This window comes from Lissotriton helveticus, chromosome 3_1, assembly GCF_964261635.1.
Source record: "Lissotriton helveticus chromosome 3_1, aLisHel1.1, whole genome shotgun sequence".
Lineage (NCBI taxonomy): Eukaryota > Metazoa > Chordata > Amphibia > Caudata > Salamandridae > Lissotriton > Lissotriton helveticus.
Window position 1 is genome coordinate 1,502,244,575 of NC_136061.1, and position 15,611 is coordinate 1,502,260,185.

Below are 15,611 nucleotides of genomic sequence, written 5' to 3' on the forward strand. Positions count from 1 at the left end.
AAACGCGTCGACCGGATGCCACCTAACCTCCTTTTTAATTAAATTTTCTTATGAATACATATGTATCATTATAGAATCTTTTATCAATTTTGATCAATGCACTGTTTTAATTGAATCTTTTTTAATCAAATTAAAAATGTATATGTCCTGAAACTGCACTAGTTTGTTTTGTTATATCTATTGGTTGTTGCTTTAATATATGCCTGGGATTGTTATTTCACATACACACTCAGTCAAAGCACATCAGCAGTTCAGCAAAAAGTGGGGTATACCAATGCAAGAAAGATGGCACTTTCTCATACACATGTACTGGTTTTCTCCGCCATGACATGCGGATGAGATCCCACACCACTGCTTGGTTGCTCACTTTAGTCCTGAGGAAGACCCGCAGGCCAAGGTTCAAAAACACCCTCTGCGCCACAAGTCTGGTCATACCCCTGTACTTGGACCCAACATACACCAATCTGTGACGTGCCCCCACAAGATACAATCTGTGATTGTAAAATGTTGTAAATAAACCATGTAAAATATTTTTGGGCCAGGTCACCATTGATTGATAATTCTTTATCAATCCCACTATCTCAAATCCTAATTCTTTCTCTTTTCCATCCTACACTTGGGATTACTCCCACTCACCACCCTTGAGCACTCTCTCCTTTACACGTTCGTTTAGAGCAACCTTCTTTTGAAATTGCTTCTTGGATCGCTAAAAAATCTTAAAAACCTTCATATAACGGAATAAAGTTATGATTCTCTGTCTATATTTGGCTGTTGCACATTCTTTTTTTCTCTTGAGGAATTGTTTTAACTCCAGGAGCTGTATAATTGATTAGCTCTGAAAAGTGTAAATAACATAATTGACTTATATTTGGTGAAGGATTGGTTTAAGGACCATTGTTTTCTATATCATTTTTAGAAGTCTTATATCCCATAACAGCCGGCACGGAATTACAACCAGCAGAGAGATCGATCACCACCTTGCATTTTGCCTCCAAGAACTAAAGAAGTTGTGGGTTACTATCCAGACAAAACACGTGTTGACTGGGCAATCGATCAGAATTAAATACAGAGAACATATGATACTTTTGAGTGTTCTTCTTTATATGCAATTGATTGTTTATTTTGTTGTTTCAAATACTTTGAAGTGTTAAACATGCAGACATTGCTCTGCATACACCATCGACGTGTGCACAGGCCAATTGTAAAAGTACATCAACATTAGGCAAAAAGTGGGGGGCCACCATGCCAAAAGGGACACTTTCCTATAGTAGCTTTGTTCAAGCTTTACTTTAAGACCAAGATCTTCGCAATTAGGTAAGTAAATTTTTAAGGAAAAATACTTTTCACTTTCAAAAGTCGACGCTTAGTGCGCTTTTCAAACAGTTCAATGTGATCGTATGGATGAAAACAATAATGTGGTTATACAGGTAAGTATCCAACTTACAGTTCCAGTCTTTGGGACCACATGTCAGCAAGGGGCAAGGTTCAGGTCAGTACCCCTACTGCCTTTGATATGCGACCCCAGCTTTCGCCAGACCTGGGAGAAGCCACCCCCTGCCCTGAAGCTCATTTGGCACCAGGACAGGCAGTCAATTTGAGATGCAAGTAGGCGTGTTGCACTACCAGGCTAGTTACACCCTAAGGTGGCTAACTTATGTGGTTCATGAAAGAAGGGTTCCACCGTTTTGGTGGAATTAGCAAATAGGGGACAGGGTAATGCCTACTCCCCACAGGAAGTGACATATAGGGGGTGTAGTGAACCCAAGTGTAAGTAGCCCATTGGCTACTAACTTTCACTCTCTACACCCCTAAATTCAGTATTTAAGCAGTCCCCTGACACCAAGAATGCAGATTCACTTGACATAAAAAAAGGAGGAGGACTAAGAAGAGCCGAACTCTGCCTGCCTACAATAACGACAATCCCACTGGTCCTGCTGGTGTGCATCGTCCAAAAGCTTGGGAGCGTCACCAGCATTTTACCATGGGTCAGCATCTCCCTTGAAGTGGAGGAGCCACTTCCCTGCAACCTGAAGTTACCAACGCCAATGTTCTGCAGACCACTAGGTCCACCGACACAGCAGCCACTCAGAAGCGGTCACCATGCTCCCAGAGGTCAGATCCTTCTCCCCACCCAGAGTGGAGAAGCCAGGAACCCCAGGAGACACCCTGCACCAATACCTGGAGTACCGGACCCCTTACAGCAACTAAAGCTTGTTTGTGGTCCAATCCAGACTCCACCACCGCAAAGACCGACCAGTCGACGAGGGACATCAACACCGCAGAGGCCAGCACCCAGAGTGGTGCAGCTGCCCTGATTTGTACCACTTTGCAGGCCAACTGTGAGACCCACGAGTGCCAATGATGCACTGGCCCAGCTGACTAAAACCCTCTTCACCTGAGCTCCCCGGCCCGGGTCCACGATGAACGACTGTGACCCCCCCTCTGCTCCCAGGACCCTCAGGAACTGAGCAACCACCACACCCCCTCTCCCCCGTTGGAGCTCCCGGACTGGTCCACAAGCACCCCTCTTTGCCTACGGTGTATCGTGCAAGGCTACCAACCTGCGCAGCCCCTCTGCACCTGGACACTCAAGGGCAAGAAACCCCCACTGCTGGTGGTTCTTTGGACCTTACCCCCCTAAGACCTTAAGTACTAAAGAGGACCCTCTAGATACGATTGAAAATGTTTCTTTCTCAATAGGAAAGCATTAAGACATTTGTGTGACATTTTTACTAACTGTAAAAATTGATAACTCGAAAAGTACTTACCCAATTACGAAGTTCTTGGAGTTCTAAAATACATAAACTGACACAAACATACCTGTTATTTTTATTTTAGATTAGAATCTTTTTGAGTGTGTCTTATTTATTGACTCGGTGTGGTCAACAAATGCTTACCATTGCCCTCTCATAAGCCTAAACTGAACGCTCACACTACCACAAAAGAGAGCATTTGGGATTATTTATTTATGCCCTGTAAGCCAATAAGGGGCGTCAGGACGTTCTACAGAGTTTACCTCATTTTGGTACACTACATAAAAAGACAGCTTCCTATAGTGGTGACCGCTTACCATGACGCACCAATGGGCCGGATTGATGGGGATATAAAAGTAGGCGTTCTTCAGGCCTAATGTGGCCATGAAGTCATCTTCTGCAGCAGGACTATGACACCCTATAGGATGACAAAGTAGATATGTTCTGAGAGGATGTATTTGTTAAGAGGACAGCAATTGAGGATTGACTTGAGGAAACCATCCTTTTTAGGGATGAGCTGTTGTGAACATATCTGGGACCCTATTTAAATACGATTCATGCCCTTATGTGGTTATAACAAATCATATCCTTAGAAAGGCATAAGAATCATATCCATATTTAGTCATAGCCAATGCAGTCCAAATACGGCAAGGCTACTCTCATAGACTCCTAGAAAGCACAACGTGTTCTTAAACAAACCAAGACTCCAGCAGCCCGGGAATTCCCCCTGCTTCTGTATTGATTTGTCCTAGAACTCCTGGAGTCTTAGAAAGAACTGCGAGTTCTTAGTGACGTCTTATGTCCAACCTTACGTCAAAATCGGCACCTTCCAGGTATAAATATACCAACAGCTGCCCTAGAAAAACACACGGTGGTTTGGAGCAGATCAGCTATCTACTTGCCCGACGCCCTGCTGAGGCAAGTGTCGATGGAAGCCGACCCTCCCATTGACGCGCTGAGAGACACGCTGTCTTTTCTCCTGCCGAGAAATCCAGCTCCAGTGTTTCCAGTCACCCTTGCGGGTTTCTGGGAGATCGAGTCCTGAGAACGAGATACAAGACCTCCTTCATTCTATAAACAAGGTATGGAGCTGATTAGACCCTTAGAGAATTATTGATTCAGATTCTTGGCAAAACTATTTTAACTCAAACTATAGCTCACTTACTCCTTCCCACGTACTAGGCTTAGGTTAGGTTAGGAACACCGGGGTAGGCGTATCTTAGAAGCACCAGTTGAGTACGATTAGTCAATGATTTTATATATGTATATATTTTATCTATTTTAAACACGGTATGGCTTAGAAACCGTACCATGCTTTTACAGTTTCATAATACTCCTTTTACTGTACGCACTTTACTTTATGACAAGTATTGCAATTGTGGCAACTCACTTCTCTTGCATGAGAAAGAAGACTGTTCAATAAATAACCACTTTTAGTGAAAACGCCTGTGTCTCTATTTCTCTGCGCTTCTGGTGAAACTAAGCATTCACGATTGACTGAGTAAAATAGTTATCTATTGTTTCCGCGACTCTGGAGATATACTCCTTATTCTGGAGGGAGCAAAGTTGTCATGTGTATGCGGTTGTCAGAAACTAATCCCTTCTTGTCTATTCAGGAAAGTTAACACCTTCTTGTTTACTCGAGAAAGTTTCTAGTGACCTCTGAGCTAGCTGGCATTCATAATTAAGTCTAACATATTCAATAGAGACCTAGTCGACCTCAGTCCTACGTCTAAACTATCGTTTATGCTATTCAAATGCGCAGAGCCTATTGGGAATATAGGAACTACACTACAGAGGAAGTACAGGCGGTCAACTACTCTGCCCTGGTGTGGAAGAGGCACTGGATCTATGGCGCTCTTAAGGAGCACCTGAACCTCCTCTCGCTTTAGGGCAAGTTGTTTTGGAATGTGGGGTAGTACTCAATGATGTATAGTATCCACCAGTCTGTGGTGATCTTCTCCCAGCGGATAAGAAATCCCTGAAGCCTCTCTCCAACAGGTGGTGTATGATCAGGGAAGTTGTGGGGCAAGTCAGTGCTTGAAAGTGGCGGCTCCTTTGGAGGCAGGGCCTCTGCCTCTAACGTTGGAGCTGTTCCCTCAGACGGTGCCCCAGGTGTAACCTTACCTCCTTGCTGCTGGTATGACTGCATTGGTAATGGGGCAAGTAGCTTTGAGCTCCCACTTGTCTGCTGTCTTTGAAAAGAGCCCCTGGTAGAAAGGAATTGAAGGACACCATGGCCTTAGTCGTGTTCATGCCCTTTATTATTTTTTCCAACATTCCAATATGAGGGGCGAACAAATGCTCCTCAATGACGGGCAGGTTGATAAGATGTTTTAGACCTCTGGCTTGATGCCAGAGACATAGCCAAGACTGGTGGCAAAATAACACATGTATAGTCACCCCTCTGGCAGCTGTGTGAGCTGAATCTAGGACGCCTCTAATGGTGGCATTGGATATGGCCTTCTCCTCTTTGACAATCTCTTCTTTATTCTTTCGATGTTGGTTGGGGAATGTTAGATTAGGGTCTGCATCTCTTCTCATTGTGCCCCAACGAGGTAGGAGACCTACTCTATTGGGGATGTACCAGTGCATGGAGCTTATGTCTTGCCAGTAGCATCAATTAGCTCCTTATCAGTAGGAGTGGAGTCGCATGTGGCTTGCACTACTGCTCTCTCGCAGGCAGAGAAAACGACCATGGAGTCTGGTGGGACGAGACCCAGATAAAGAGGGGACCAGAACGTGAAGGCTTGAATGTCCTTTGAATCCTGGGTGTTACCACCCAGGATTTTACAGGCTCCTTAAATGTTTCTGGGGCAGATTTCCCATCCATTTAAGCATAGAGAGAAATGGGAGGAAGTGGTGGGTTCTACAGAGCATCTCAACTAGGAAGTCATCATTCTCCAGGGTGACATGCATGTTCACCTTGTGACAGGCAGCTGTAAGTTGGATGACAACGTGTTATACAGTAGTGATGTGTGACGGGGATGCCCTAACAAGGAAATGGTCAAGATCTGTGTCCCACGTCATAGTCACCCAAGAATCATTTGTGAGGGTGTGGGTAGATTGGCGCATTTAAGACCTTTGCTCAGGAATAGGGACTAGGGTTCTTTCCATCTGAGTATGACTCCGGTGACCTCTGAGGAGAAGTACCACGTGGTGGAGATGTATGAATAACCGCATTGTTCTTAGCCCTTTTTTGGAATCGCTAGCTACAGGGGAACATCAAGTGCTGGAGAATCCCCAAAGGCAAGTCTCTAGGTTTAAGGAAAAGTCTTTTCTAAAGTAGAGGTCTTGTCTGTGCATGGGTGGATGACGAGAAGGCACTGCTGCATTTTGTCCAGTTCCTGTTGGAGCTTTGCGGATGGGTCTCACCTCCGAGTCAGTTGCCAACTGCCTCAAAGCCGATGATGCTTTCGGTGCCAATGGCACTTTCCACTTTGAAATTTTAGTGCAGAAGTATGGTTTGGACTAGTGGGCCGATTGCTATCAAGGTTCCTAGCTGGACCCAGTCTCGGCTCAGACACCTTGTTTCACTGCCAACCTGAGCCCAACGGCTGTGGCATATGTGGAGGCGGCAGTGGCTTGGGCACATGGCTTGAAGCCCGAACCCAGCAGTGGTGGAGCTCGACCTCAATGTGCAGCAGCTTATAAGTTTTAGAAATCAGTGTGGATGTTTGGGCATCAACCATACCATGCATTTTGGTGTTGTCTTCATTCAAGGTATGGAGTCGACAGATGATGATGGGGTGCCCTTAAATGCCTCCTCTTCCTCCTGGACTTCCTTTTCTTCAGTCTCCAAAGAGTTGAATCCGATGCTCTCAGGGCTAGGCTGATGGGCTGGTATGTTTGGCAACTCTATCACACTACCGTAGATTGGGGGTCGAGAAGGGATGTTTATAGACCACTAGGTATGTTCCCTAATACGAATATCAACACAATATATACCTATAGTCTAAAAAATGTATCAGCAGCACAATAGGTGTGTCACTCCAAATACCCATTAGTGAAAGATAGATAGGAAAAAAAGAGAAGGCAAGACATCCCTTAAGGATAAGATCCCTCACTCACCCGAAGGTGACATGCTTCATCATTGGGGTCCTCCTTACCAATGTTCAGACCTAGTCTGCATTGGGAGCTGCTACTTCTGATGGATTTAAGGAAGTAGCTCAGAGATGTTTCCACTAATAAGGACTAGGATGGTAATCCCAATGGGAGCTGAAGGGTATAGTGAGGTGTGCAGCGCTGTGAAAAATTATATATATACTAAGTGGTGGAGTTAAAACTGCCTAGGTGCAATCACAAGGAAATGCTTTAATAGTGTGTTGTACCTGACAGGATTAAAAAGAGAGGTAACAGCACAGTGGTATGGATTTAGAACCACTGTCACTCGGTGGTCGACATGTTTCAGCCTCTAGATCACTACCCGTGTATCAATGGCTTTCTTCAGGACCAGATTGCATTAGTGATAATGCTGCTGCACTGTTTGGTGTAAAAATAGAAATAGAATAATAAAGAAAATTTATACAGAACCGGTATTCCTGCTTGTCTTTTCAGTCAGGTCATACCCAGGTATCTGAAAACAAAGAACACATGATAGGAAGAAGAAGAGACACACTTGAAAACTACTGTGCTGCTTGATCATTTTGGCATTACTTGTCAATAAATCACAAGTGTCATACTGTTTGGGAGCAATTTTAAGTATCAAGGACTTACCCTCATCAGTAGGATATTCCTGCCTCACCTCTACCTGGCGAACTGCTCTGGAGGGAGGCCCCGCTCTGCGGGGGAAATGATGTGTATAAGTGTCACAGGGACAGTACACTTATCTATGACAATACATGCATTCATTCAATTTGACATGAGTGTCTTCATTAAACACATTCATGGTGAGACACACCCACTAAATGAAGAGACCTGAGACACCCACCCACACTGGTGACCAGGGCGCCACCTCAATGGTTCCTTAATGTTATAGACCGTTATTAAAAATTATTTAGAAAAAAATATGTATATTGCTGGCTAGACAGTTTCTTCAGTCGAAAAACAAGTGTAAGCACATGAATTAGCTAGTTCTAATAATATGCTGCTGTGCTAAATCATGTTTCCATTCTCTTCAGTAAAGAGCAAAAAGCAAGAGGTTGCAGTGGCCTTACCTGTCCGTCGGTACCTCGTCACCTTCGAGAGCAAGTCCCGGGAGGTACCGACTGGTAGGCCGATTCTCTTTTAAATAGTGTATTACTTGATTGTTCGACGCCCGGAGCGCCAAAGGTCCTTACTATCCTTGGTGGCCAGGGATTTGCCTGTATTCGTCTGTACGACCAGAGCAACACACGCTATTCACTCGCGCATGCGTGGAACGGGCCATACTGAAGAACCCTGCTCCTACGCACATGCGCCGTAGGCTCTCAATTCAGTGCTCGATTCAAAACACACAGCGCATGAGCAATGGAACGCTGTGTCATCTTGGCAAATGTTAATGCCTGTGATCTTTATACCGAGATGTATTCTCCCTAGTGTATCAAAAATGAAAGGGAATAGAGTATTTACTGTTGCTGAGAGATTAAAAATTAACCTATTATTACAGGATTACGTATTTTTAACTACTCAGTGCTCGATTAAAAAAACACAGCGCATGAGCAATGGAATGCTGTGTCATCTCGGCAAATGTTAATACCTGTGATATTTATACCGAGATGTATTCAACGTCTCCCTAGTGTATCAAAAATGAAAGGGAATAGAGTATTCACTGTTGCTGAGAGACTAAACATTAACCTATTGTTACAGGATTACGTATTTTTAACTACTCAGCATGGAGTCATTAAAAAACAAAGCTGTTTAGTCACAGGGTCAATGGAAAAAATCTTTCTTACATCTGACCTGGGGATAAGGGTCTTTCTAAAGTGTTGTTAGACACAGATTTACGGTGGGTGGTACTAGAGAAACCTTGGATTCCACCCCAGCTAAGTGATCCCACGCAATTTCTGTTCAGAAAGGAACAACAATGGGTGTACAGACTTGGGACAGAAACGCAGGGACTTAACGATGATATTCCTTGGTTGTCCATTTAACAAAATACCCTCGGTGTATGTTTAGGGGGGGCCTTTCTGTCAGAACTTAGTTCCAATTAATTAATTGGGTGAGTTTGTGTCCCCAGGTCAGATGTAAGAAAGATTTTTTCCATTGACCCTGTGACTAAACAGCTTTGTTTTTTAATGACTCCATGCTGAGTAGTTAAAAATACGTAATCCTGTAACAATAGGTTAATGTTTAGTCTCTCAGCAACAGTGAATACTCTATTCCCTTTCATTTTTGATACACTAGGGAGACGTTGAATACATCTCGGTATAAATATCACAGGTATTAACATTTGCCGAGATGACACAGCATTCCATTGCTCATGCGCTGTGTTTTTTGAATCGAGCACTGAGTAGTTAAAAATACGTAATCCTGTAATAATAGGTTAATTTTTAATCTCTCAGCAACAGTAAATACTCTATTCCCTTTCATTTTTGATACACTAGGGAGACGCTGAATACATCTCGGTATAAAGATCACAGGCATTAACATTTGCCAAGATGACACAGCGTTCCATTGCTCATGCGCTGTGTGTTTTGAATCGAGCACTGAATTGAGAGCCTACGGCGCATGCGCGTAGGAGCAGGGTTCTTCAGTATGGCCCGTTCCACGCATGCGCGAGTGAATAGCGTGTGTTGCTCTGGTCGTACAGACGAATACAGGCAAATCCCTGGCCACCAAGGATAGTAAGGACCTTTGGCGCTCCGGGCGTCGAACAATCAAGTAACACACTATTTAAAAGAGAATCGGCCTACCAGTCGGTACCTCCCGGGACTTGCTCTCGAAGGTGACGAGGTACCGACGGACAGGTAAGGCCACTGCAACCTCTTGCTTTTTGCTCTTTACTGAAGAGAATGGAAACATGATTTAGCACAGCAGCATATTATTAGAACTAGCTAATTCATGTGCTTACACTTGTTTTTCGACTGAAGAAACTGTCTAGCCAGCAATATACATATTTTTTTCTAAATAATTTTTAATAACGGTCTATAACATTAAGGAACCATTGAGGTGGCGCCCTGGTCACCAGTGTGGGTGGGTGTCTCAGGTCTCTTCATTTAGTGGGTGTGTCTCACCATGAATGTGTTTAATGAAGACACTCATGTCAAATTGAATGAATGCATGTATTGTCATAGATAAGTGTACTGTCCCTGTGACACTTATACACATCATTTCCCCCGCAGAGCGGGGCCTCCCTCCAGAGCAGTTCGCCAGGTAGAGGTGAGGCAGGAATATCCTACTGATGAGGGTAAGTCCTTGATACTTAAAATTGCTCCCAAACAGTACGACACTTGTGATTTATTGACAAGTAATGCCAAAATGATCAAGCAGCACAGTAGTTTTCAAGTGTGTCTCTTCTTCTTCCTATCATGTGTTCTTTGTTTTCAGATACCTGGGTATGACCTGACTGAAAAGACAAGCAGGAATACCGGTTCTGTATACATTTTCTTTATTATTCTATTTCTATTTTTACACCAAACAGTGCAGCAGCATTATCACTAATGCAATCTGGTCCTGAAGAAAGCCATTGATACACGGGTAGTGATCTAGAGGCTGAAACATGTCGACCACCGAGTGACAGTGGTTCTAAATCCATACCACTGTGTTGTTACCTCTCTTTTTAATCCTGTCAGGTACAACACACTATTAAAGCATTTCCTTGTGATTGCACCTAGGCAGTTTTAACTCCACCACTTAGTATATATATAATTTTTCACAGCGCTGCACACCTCACTATACCCTTCAGCTCCCATTGGGATTACCATCCTAGTCCTTATTAGTGGAAACATCTCTGAGCTACTTCCTTAAATCCATCAGAAGTAGCAGCTTCCAATGCAGACTAGGTCTGAACATTGGTAAGGAGGACCCCAATGATGAAGCATGTCACCTTCGGGTGAGTGAGGGATCTTATCCTTAAGGGATGTCTTGCCTTCTCTTTTTTTCCTATCTATCTTTCACTTATGGGTATTTGGAGTGACACACCTATTGTGCTGCTGACACATTTTTTAGACTATAGGTATATATTGTGTTGATGTTTGGCAACTCCTCAAACTCCTATTCAGGGCAAGGTCCTCTTCGCCAAAATGTCTGGCCACGCTGAAGATGATTGGTACATTTTGTTGTGGGCCCACTGCTTGTCTATCCATGCCAAAGGGTCTTTCTGCTTCTGAAGGCCGAAAAGAATTGCAGCAGGTCTTGCTGTGCTCTGGAGAGAAGGACAGGTTACAGATGGAATTAATGTCAGCCCTAAGTTACCCTGAGTGTCACTGAGGGCATATCTTTAAGGGCGTCTGTTCCAATACACGCTGTGTGTATTCATTCTCCGGCGCCAGAAAGCAAGATGCAGTGGTTGAAAGGGTGGGACACAACTAAGGTTGCGGGGGCTTGGTTCTTCGATGAGGATGTCCAGAGCAGCTGAAGCAGAGAAAGACAAAGGTACAAGCATTGAAGTGGACGTCTTGTTGGCGATCGTAAGGGAAGCAACAGGCTCCTGGGCCACGATGGTCAAAGAAGGAATGCATCGAGACCAAGAGCAACATCTGTACAGGTTTGAACATGATGTCTGAGAAAAACAATCTAATAATGGAATTTGTGCTCATGCCTCTTCACTACCAGGAGGAGGAGTCACTGAAGCCTTATAACTCATAAGACTTCTTTGAAGAAAAACAAGTTGCAACAGTCCAAACTCAACACTAGATGCAAGGAGTATATAGAGCATGTGTATGTACAGCCACGCATGGTACGAACATTTTATTTTGTGTGATCACATGAAAAGAACTTATTCCTTTGCCAAGGTGTTTGTCCCATTTTGTTTGTTTAAAGGCCTCAGTCATTAAATTGTTGGACTTGAGAATCAAAAGATTTAGCAGAGCATCTGGAAAACAATTTTTGGTTGAAGTGTGGTGTTGGTTGTTAACTGTGAGATTCATTTCTTTCTACGTGCTTCAGTCAGAATCAGAATAAGCTTTAGTCGATTTCAATCATATAAAATCACAAAAGCATCATACATAAATAAAAACCTCTTAAGTATACCTTTGATTTAAGAATACACATGTACGATAGTTCTATATGTTATCTATTTACAGATACACACAAACCATACATGTGTATTGTGTAATAAGAGATAATAAAACTATACAATAAGACAAAGCATTTCAGCAAAGCAAAACCAGGCATACTTTCTATGGGGGTTAAATGTTAACCGTTTTCCTCACTCTCAGTATACTTTTTAAGAAACCAGTCATAACTCCGATACAGTAGACACTATCCAGAGATTGTAAGTATAAAAAAGTGGGTCGGCATTGTCTCCACCCCCCCTTCCTTAATAAGGGCCGGATCCATCTTGATCTCTCTTTAACATAAAACGTACAAAATAGGATCATAAGTATAGTTGTGTGTGGAGACATTATCACAAGGAGAGCAGCATAATTCCTTGGACCAGTTATTCATCTCTGGATAGCTGATTAACCGGTAGAAACCCCAAATCCAAAACGGGCTAAAACGTATCTGTCATAACCCCATAAACAGCATAAAAGATATGGTTGGATATCATGTGTTATCAAAGTCAATTGGTGCTGGACTACTGTGGGTTTATTCATTTCATGTGTGAGTCTAATAGTCTCTAAGTGGGACATGCATGTTGTTTTGAACTCTTTCCTAGAGATAGTAATCATTGTCTGGGCAATTATAATAATCGAGGTGCCCTAAATCGTACACAAAAAATGTTGTGTACCTTAACCAATTGATCTTAGTAGCATGGTCCAATTGCATTGCATCTTTAATTGTTTCCTGATTTAGACCTGTGCTGCTTGTGGTCCAGATACTGTGCCAAAGTAGCACAGGTTGTACTTTAATAACATCAGCAATGCTTCAGTCATCTTTGAATTAATTCACCTCCTTAAGCCTGGCCCAGAGCCAACAGTAATCTAGCCACTTCTCATCTTTTGCCATACAGTAAACAGTGCTCAGCAACAGTATTGAGAAACTCACCTGTACAAAGGCCAGGAAGCACGAGTCTTTCTTCTGGCGAGATTTGATCATCTCCAGGGCAAAAGGTTGATTACTGCAGAAAGTAGCACTTGACTGTTTCAGCCGCTCCTCCCCTGCTCCGCTGAACTGAAAGAAAATGCAAACTATCAGAGAGGGCCAAGCAGTCACAAAGAACCTCTAATTTTGGTACAAAACAGACAAACTACCATATTAGAGAATCTAAAATGAAGGTAGTCTTAAGGAGAGGTACAAAAGTGTGGGACACAAACAAACACATGTGAAATTCGAAAATTGCCATAGTAACCACCCGAGAAGCCCTAAAAAAAGTCATGAAGCATATCCAAAGTAGCATGTGAGAAAGATGCCCCAAAGCAAATCTAAAACAAGTAAAACTCATCCAAAATGTGAAATGATCAAGAGACCCAAAGAAAACTTAATTCAACAAGTTACACAAACTTGACATTTCCAGGATATATCCATTATGTAAATAATTCCAATTTAGGTGAATGGCAGATACATTATAATGGGTGGGTTTCTTGGAAATATGACATGTTAAAAATATACTTGGATACCTATTTTGCTATCTACATGTAGACTAATCTGTAACAAAGAAAGAGGGACATTAACAATTTACGGTGTTCAAAGGTGATAAAGATGCTCAGAGACAAGAACGTTGTCTTTGGGATCGGGAATTCTGCATTAAAAAAGAGGAAAAATGAAAAATCCACTAATGCTAAATATGGCCACACCCTTGATTGAAAATCCCACGGCACTGTGCTGCTACCCAAACTACCAGCTCCTTTTTTGAAGCTTTAACAAAACACAGACAGTCCGGTCTTCATTTTCCATCACACCCTGACAAATGGGTATTATTTATATAGCACACATATGCATGATGTACACAAGATTATCACAAGGATACGGTGTTCAATGGCCTCCCAGTATTATCTAAAACTAAGACCTGAAATAAGTAAGCAAATTCACCCAGATGAGTAGGTCATCACCAATCTGATCAACAACGGATGACTCATTGCGCTTGCGTATTGCTTTCATCTGTTCATTCAATCCACCTGAAACGAGTGAAATATAGACAAGTGAAAAGGTGCATAGATCTGAAACATGAGTTCATAGGGATAGAATGGAGCATGTTAGAAATTGTAGAGAGGAGCAACAACGTGGGGAACCAAAGACAAACATAACAGAGAGGGAAAGATTACTGATTTGTGAAAGTTAATGGGGAAATGTGCCAAGATTAAGTTAAAGAGACAGAAGCAGAGGGGGTGGGCATCACAGATAAGAGAAATACAATTGATCAAGAAAATAATTTAACATTATAGGGTCAACACAGGAAAGGATTGTTACAGATGAAAATAAAAATAACATAAAAGCAGCAGTAAAAGACAAGAGAGCAAGTGAAATTGTGTGTAGGGAGGCCAATGTAGGGAAAGGATAATGAAAGATTGAAAAAAGTGTGTAGGCGGTGGTGGTGGGCAAGATGAAAGCACATTTTAAATAATTGCTATCTGTGCTGTGTATTCTGAGTCAGAATACATTAACATGTCAAGAATAACTAATGCACTTGAGACTATAGGGGTAGAATGGCACAAAAGAACGAGAAATCTAAAGAATGACTTAGATGCTAAGGAAATGCGGCGAAAATATGAGGGCACTGAAGTTCAAATGTGCCACAGTGTCTTTGGTTTAAAAATGGTAACTTGGGGTGGGCAGAAGGTGAAGAGGAATGGCATAAAAGTCATGGAGTGTTAAAGAAAAAAATACATATTGTGTGACAGTGAAACCAAATAAACCCCGTGGCAGGCAAGAGCAAAAAGGATAAATGCCTCTTCTTGGCTCATGTACCGTGGAGCAGAAGGATCTCATCAAGATTGCAGAAGATGCCTCGTGCTTCAGCAGGTGTCAGAATGGACTCACGAGATATGCGCTGGTAGAACACCTGATCCAGAACGGTTAAAGTGCGCACATGAGCACGTTCTGTGTAGAAAAGCTCTAAGTAGGGAGATAGAAACAAGTTCTGCAAATTAATTCAATGCCATATTACGAAACAGAAGGTGTCAATCTCTCCTATTAGTGCTCACCCTCTTCTCAGAAAGATTTCGAAAAAGATACCCATTTAAGTAGGCGACAAAAGCACAAATAAGCAATTTTTTTCTGAAACTTCTCACCATGAATGACTTCCTGCTGCTTGATTTCATGGGGTTTCATTCCTTGCAGAACTTCCCGACTAACCATCTGCTGCCAGTTGGGTGGATCCATATCAACATCAAACTCATAACACTCATCTTCACTCTGGACATCTCCATAGGCAATGGTGTCCAATCTAAAAGAGAAAGACTTGTGAGGTTTCCCCAGAATCTTTAATCTAAACTGAGACTTAGGCAGCCAGTACCCTTACAAAGAGAGGCTCCAATAACCTACAGAGAGAGGGTCAGCAACACTGTCACAGGGATACGCCTGTAATTTGTAGGCGAGTTAAGCACAATCAGTGTTATCTAAATATTACCAATACTCACAGAGGACTTGGCTATGTTCTATCTGAGGAAGTATGTGGTCTTCACTCAAAGACCTGAGAAACACAACATTTGGTATACAAACAGAAGTAGTGAGTGTCTTCAGAATTTCATGGACTGGAGAGCAGTGAGCCACCACAGCAAAAATATATGTAGTGGATGAAATGTAATGTGGATAATGTCACCATGCAGGAACCTAAATAGAATGTGCGATTCAATTCGATTTACAGTAATTAAATAGTTTCCACAAAAATACTGATGC

The 15,611-nt window shown here is 42.6% G+C and overlaps 1 protein-coding gene across 3 annotated transcripts in view; it reads right to left on the reverse strand.

Annotated features, from left to right (window-relative positions):
- The window catches only part of ARHGEF12 (Rho guanine nucleotide exchange factor 12), a 926,126-nt gene that overhangs the window by 441,074 nt on the left and 469,441 nt on the right, over positions 1-15,611 (reverse strand). For all 3 annotated transcript variants that reach the window (XM_078682163.1, XM_078682161.1, XM_078682160.1), the window contains 4 exons: positions 15,005-15,159; positions 14,682-14,828; positions 13,806-13,891; positions 12,822-12,947 (listed from right to left, as the gene is read on the reverse strand). In XM_078682163.1, coding sequence (XP_078538289.1) covers positions 12,822-12,947; positions 13,806-13,891; positions 14,682-14,828; positions 15,005-15,159 — 514 coding nt within the window. The remainder of the gene's footprint in view (positions 1-12,821; positions 12,948-13,805; positions 13,892-14,681; positions 14,829-15,004; positions 15,160-15,611) is intronic.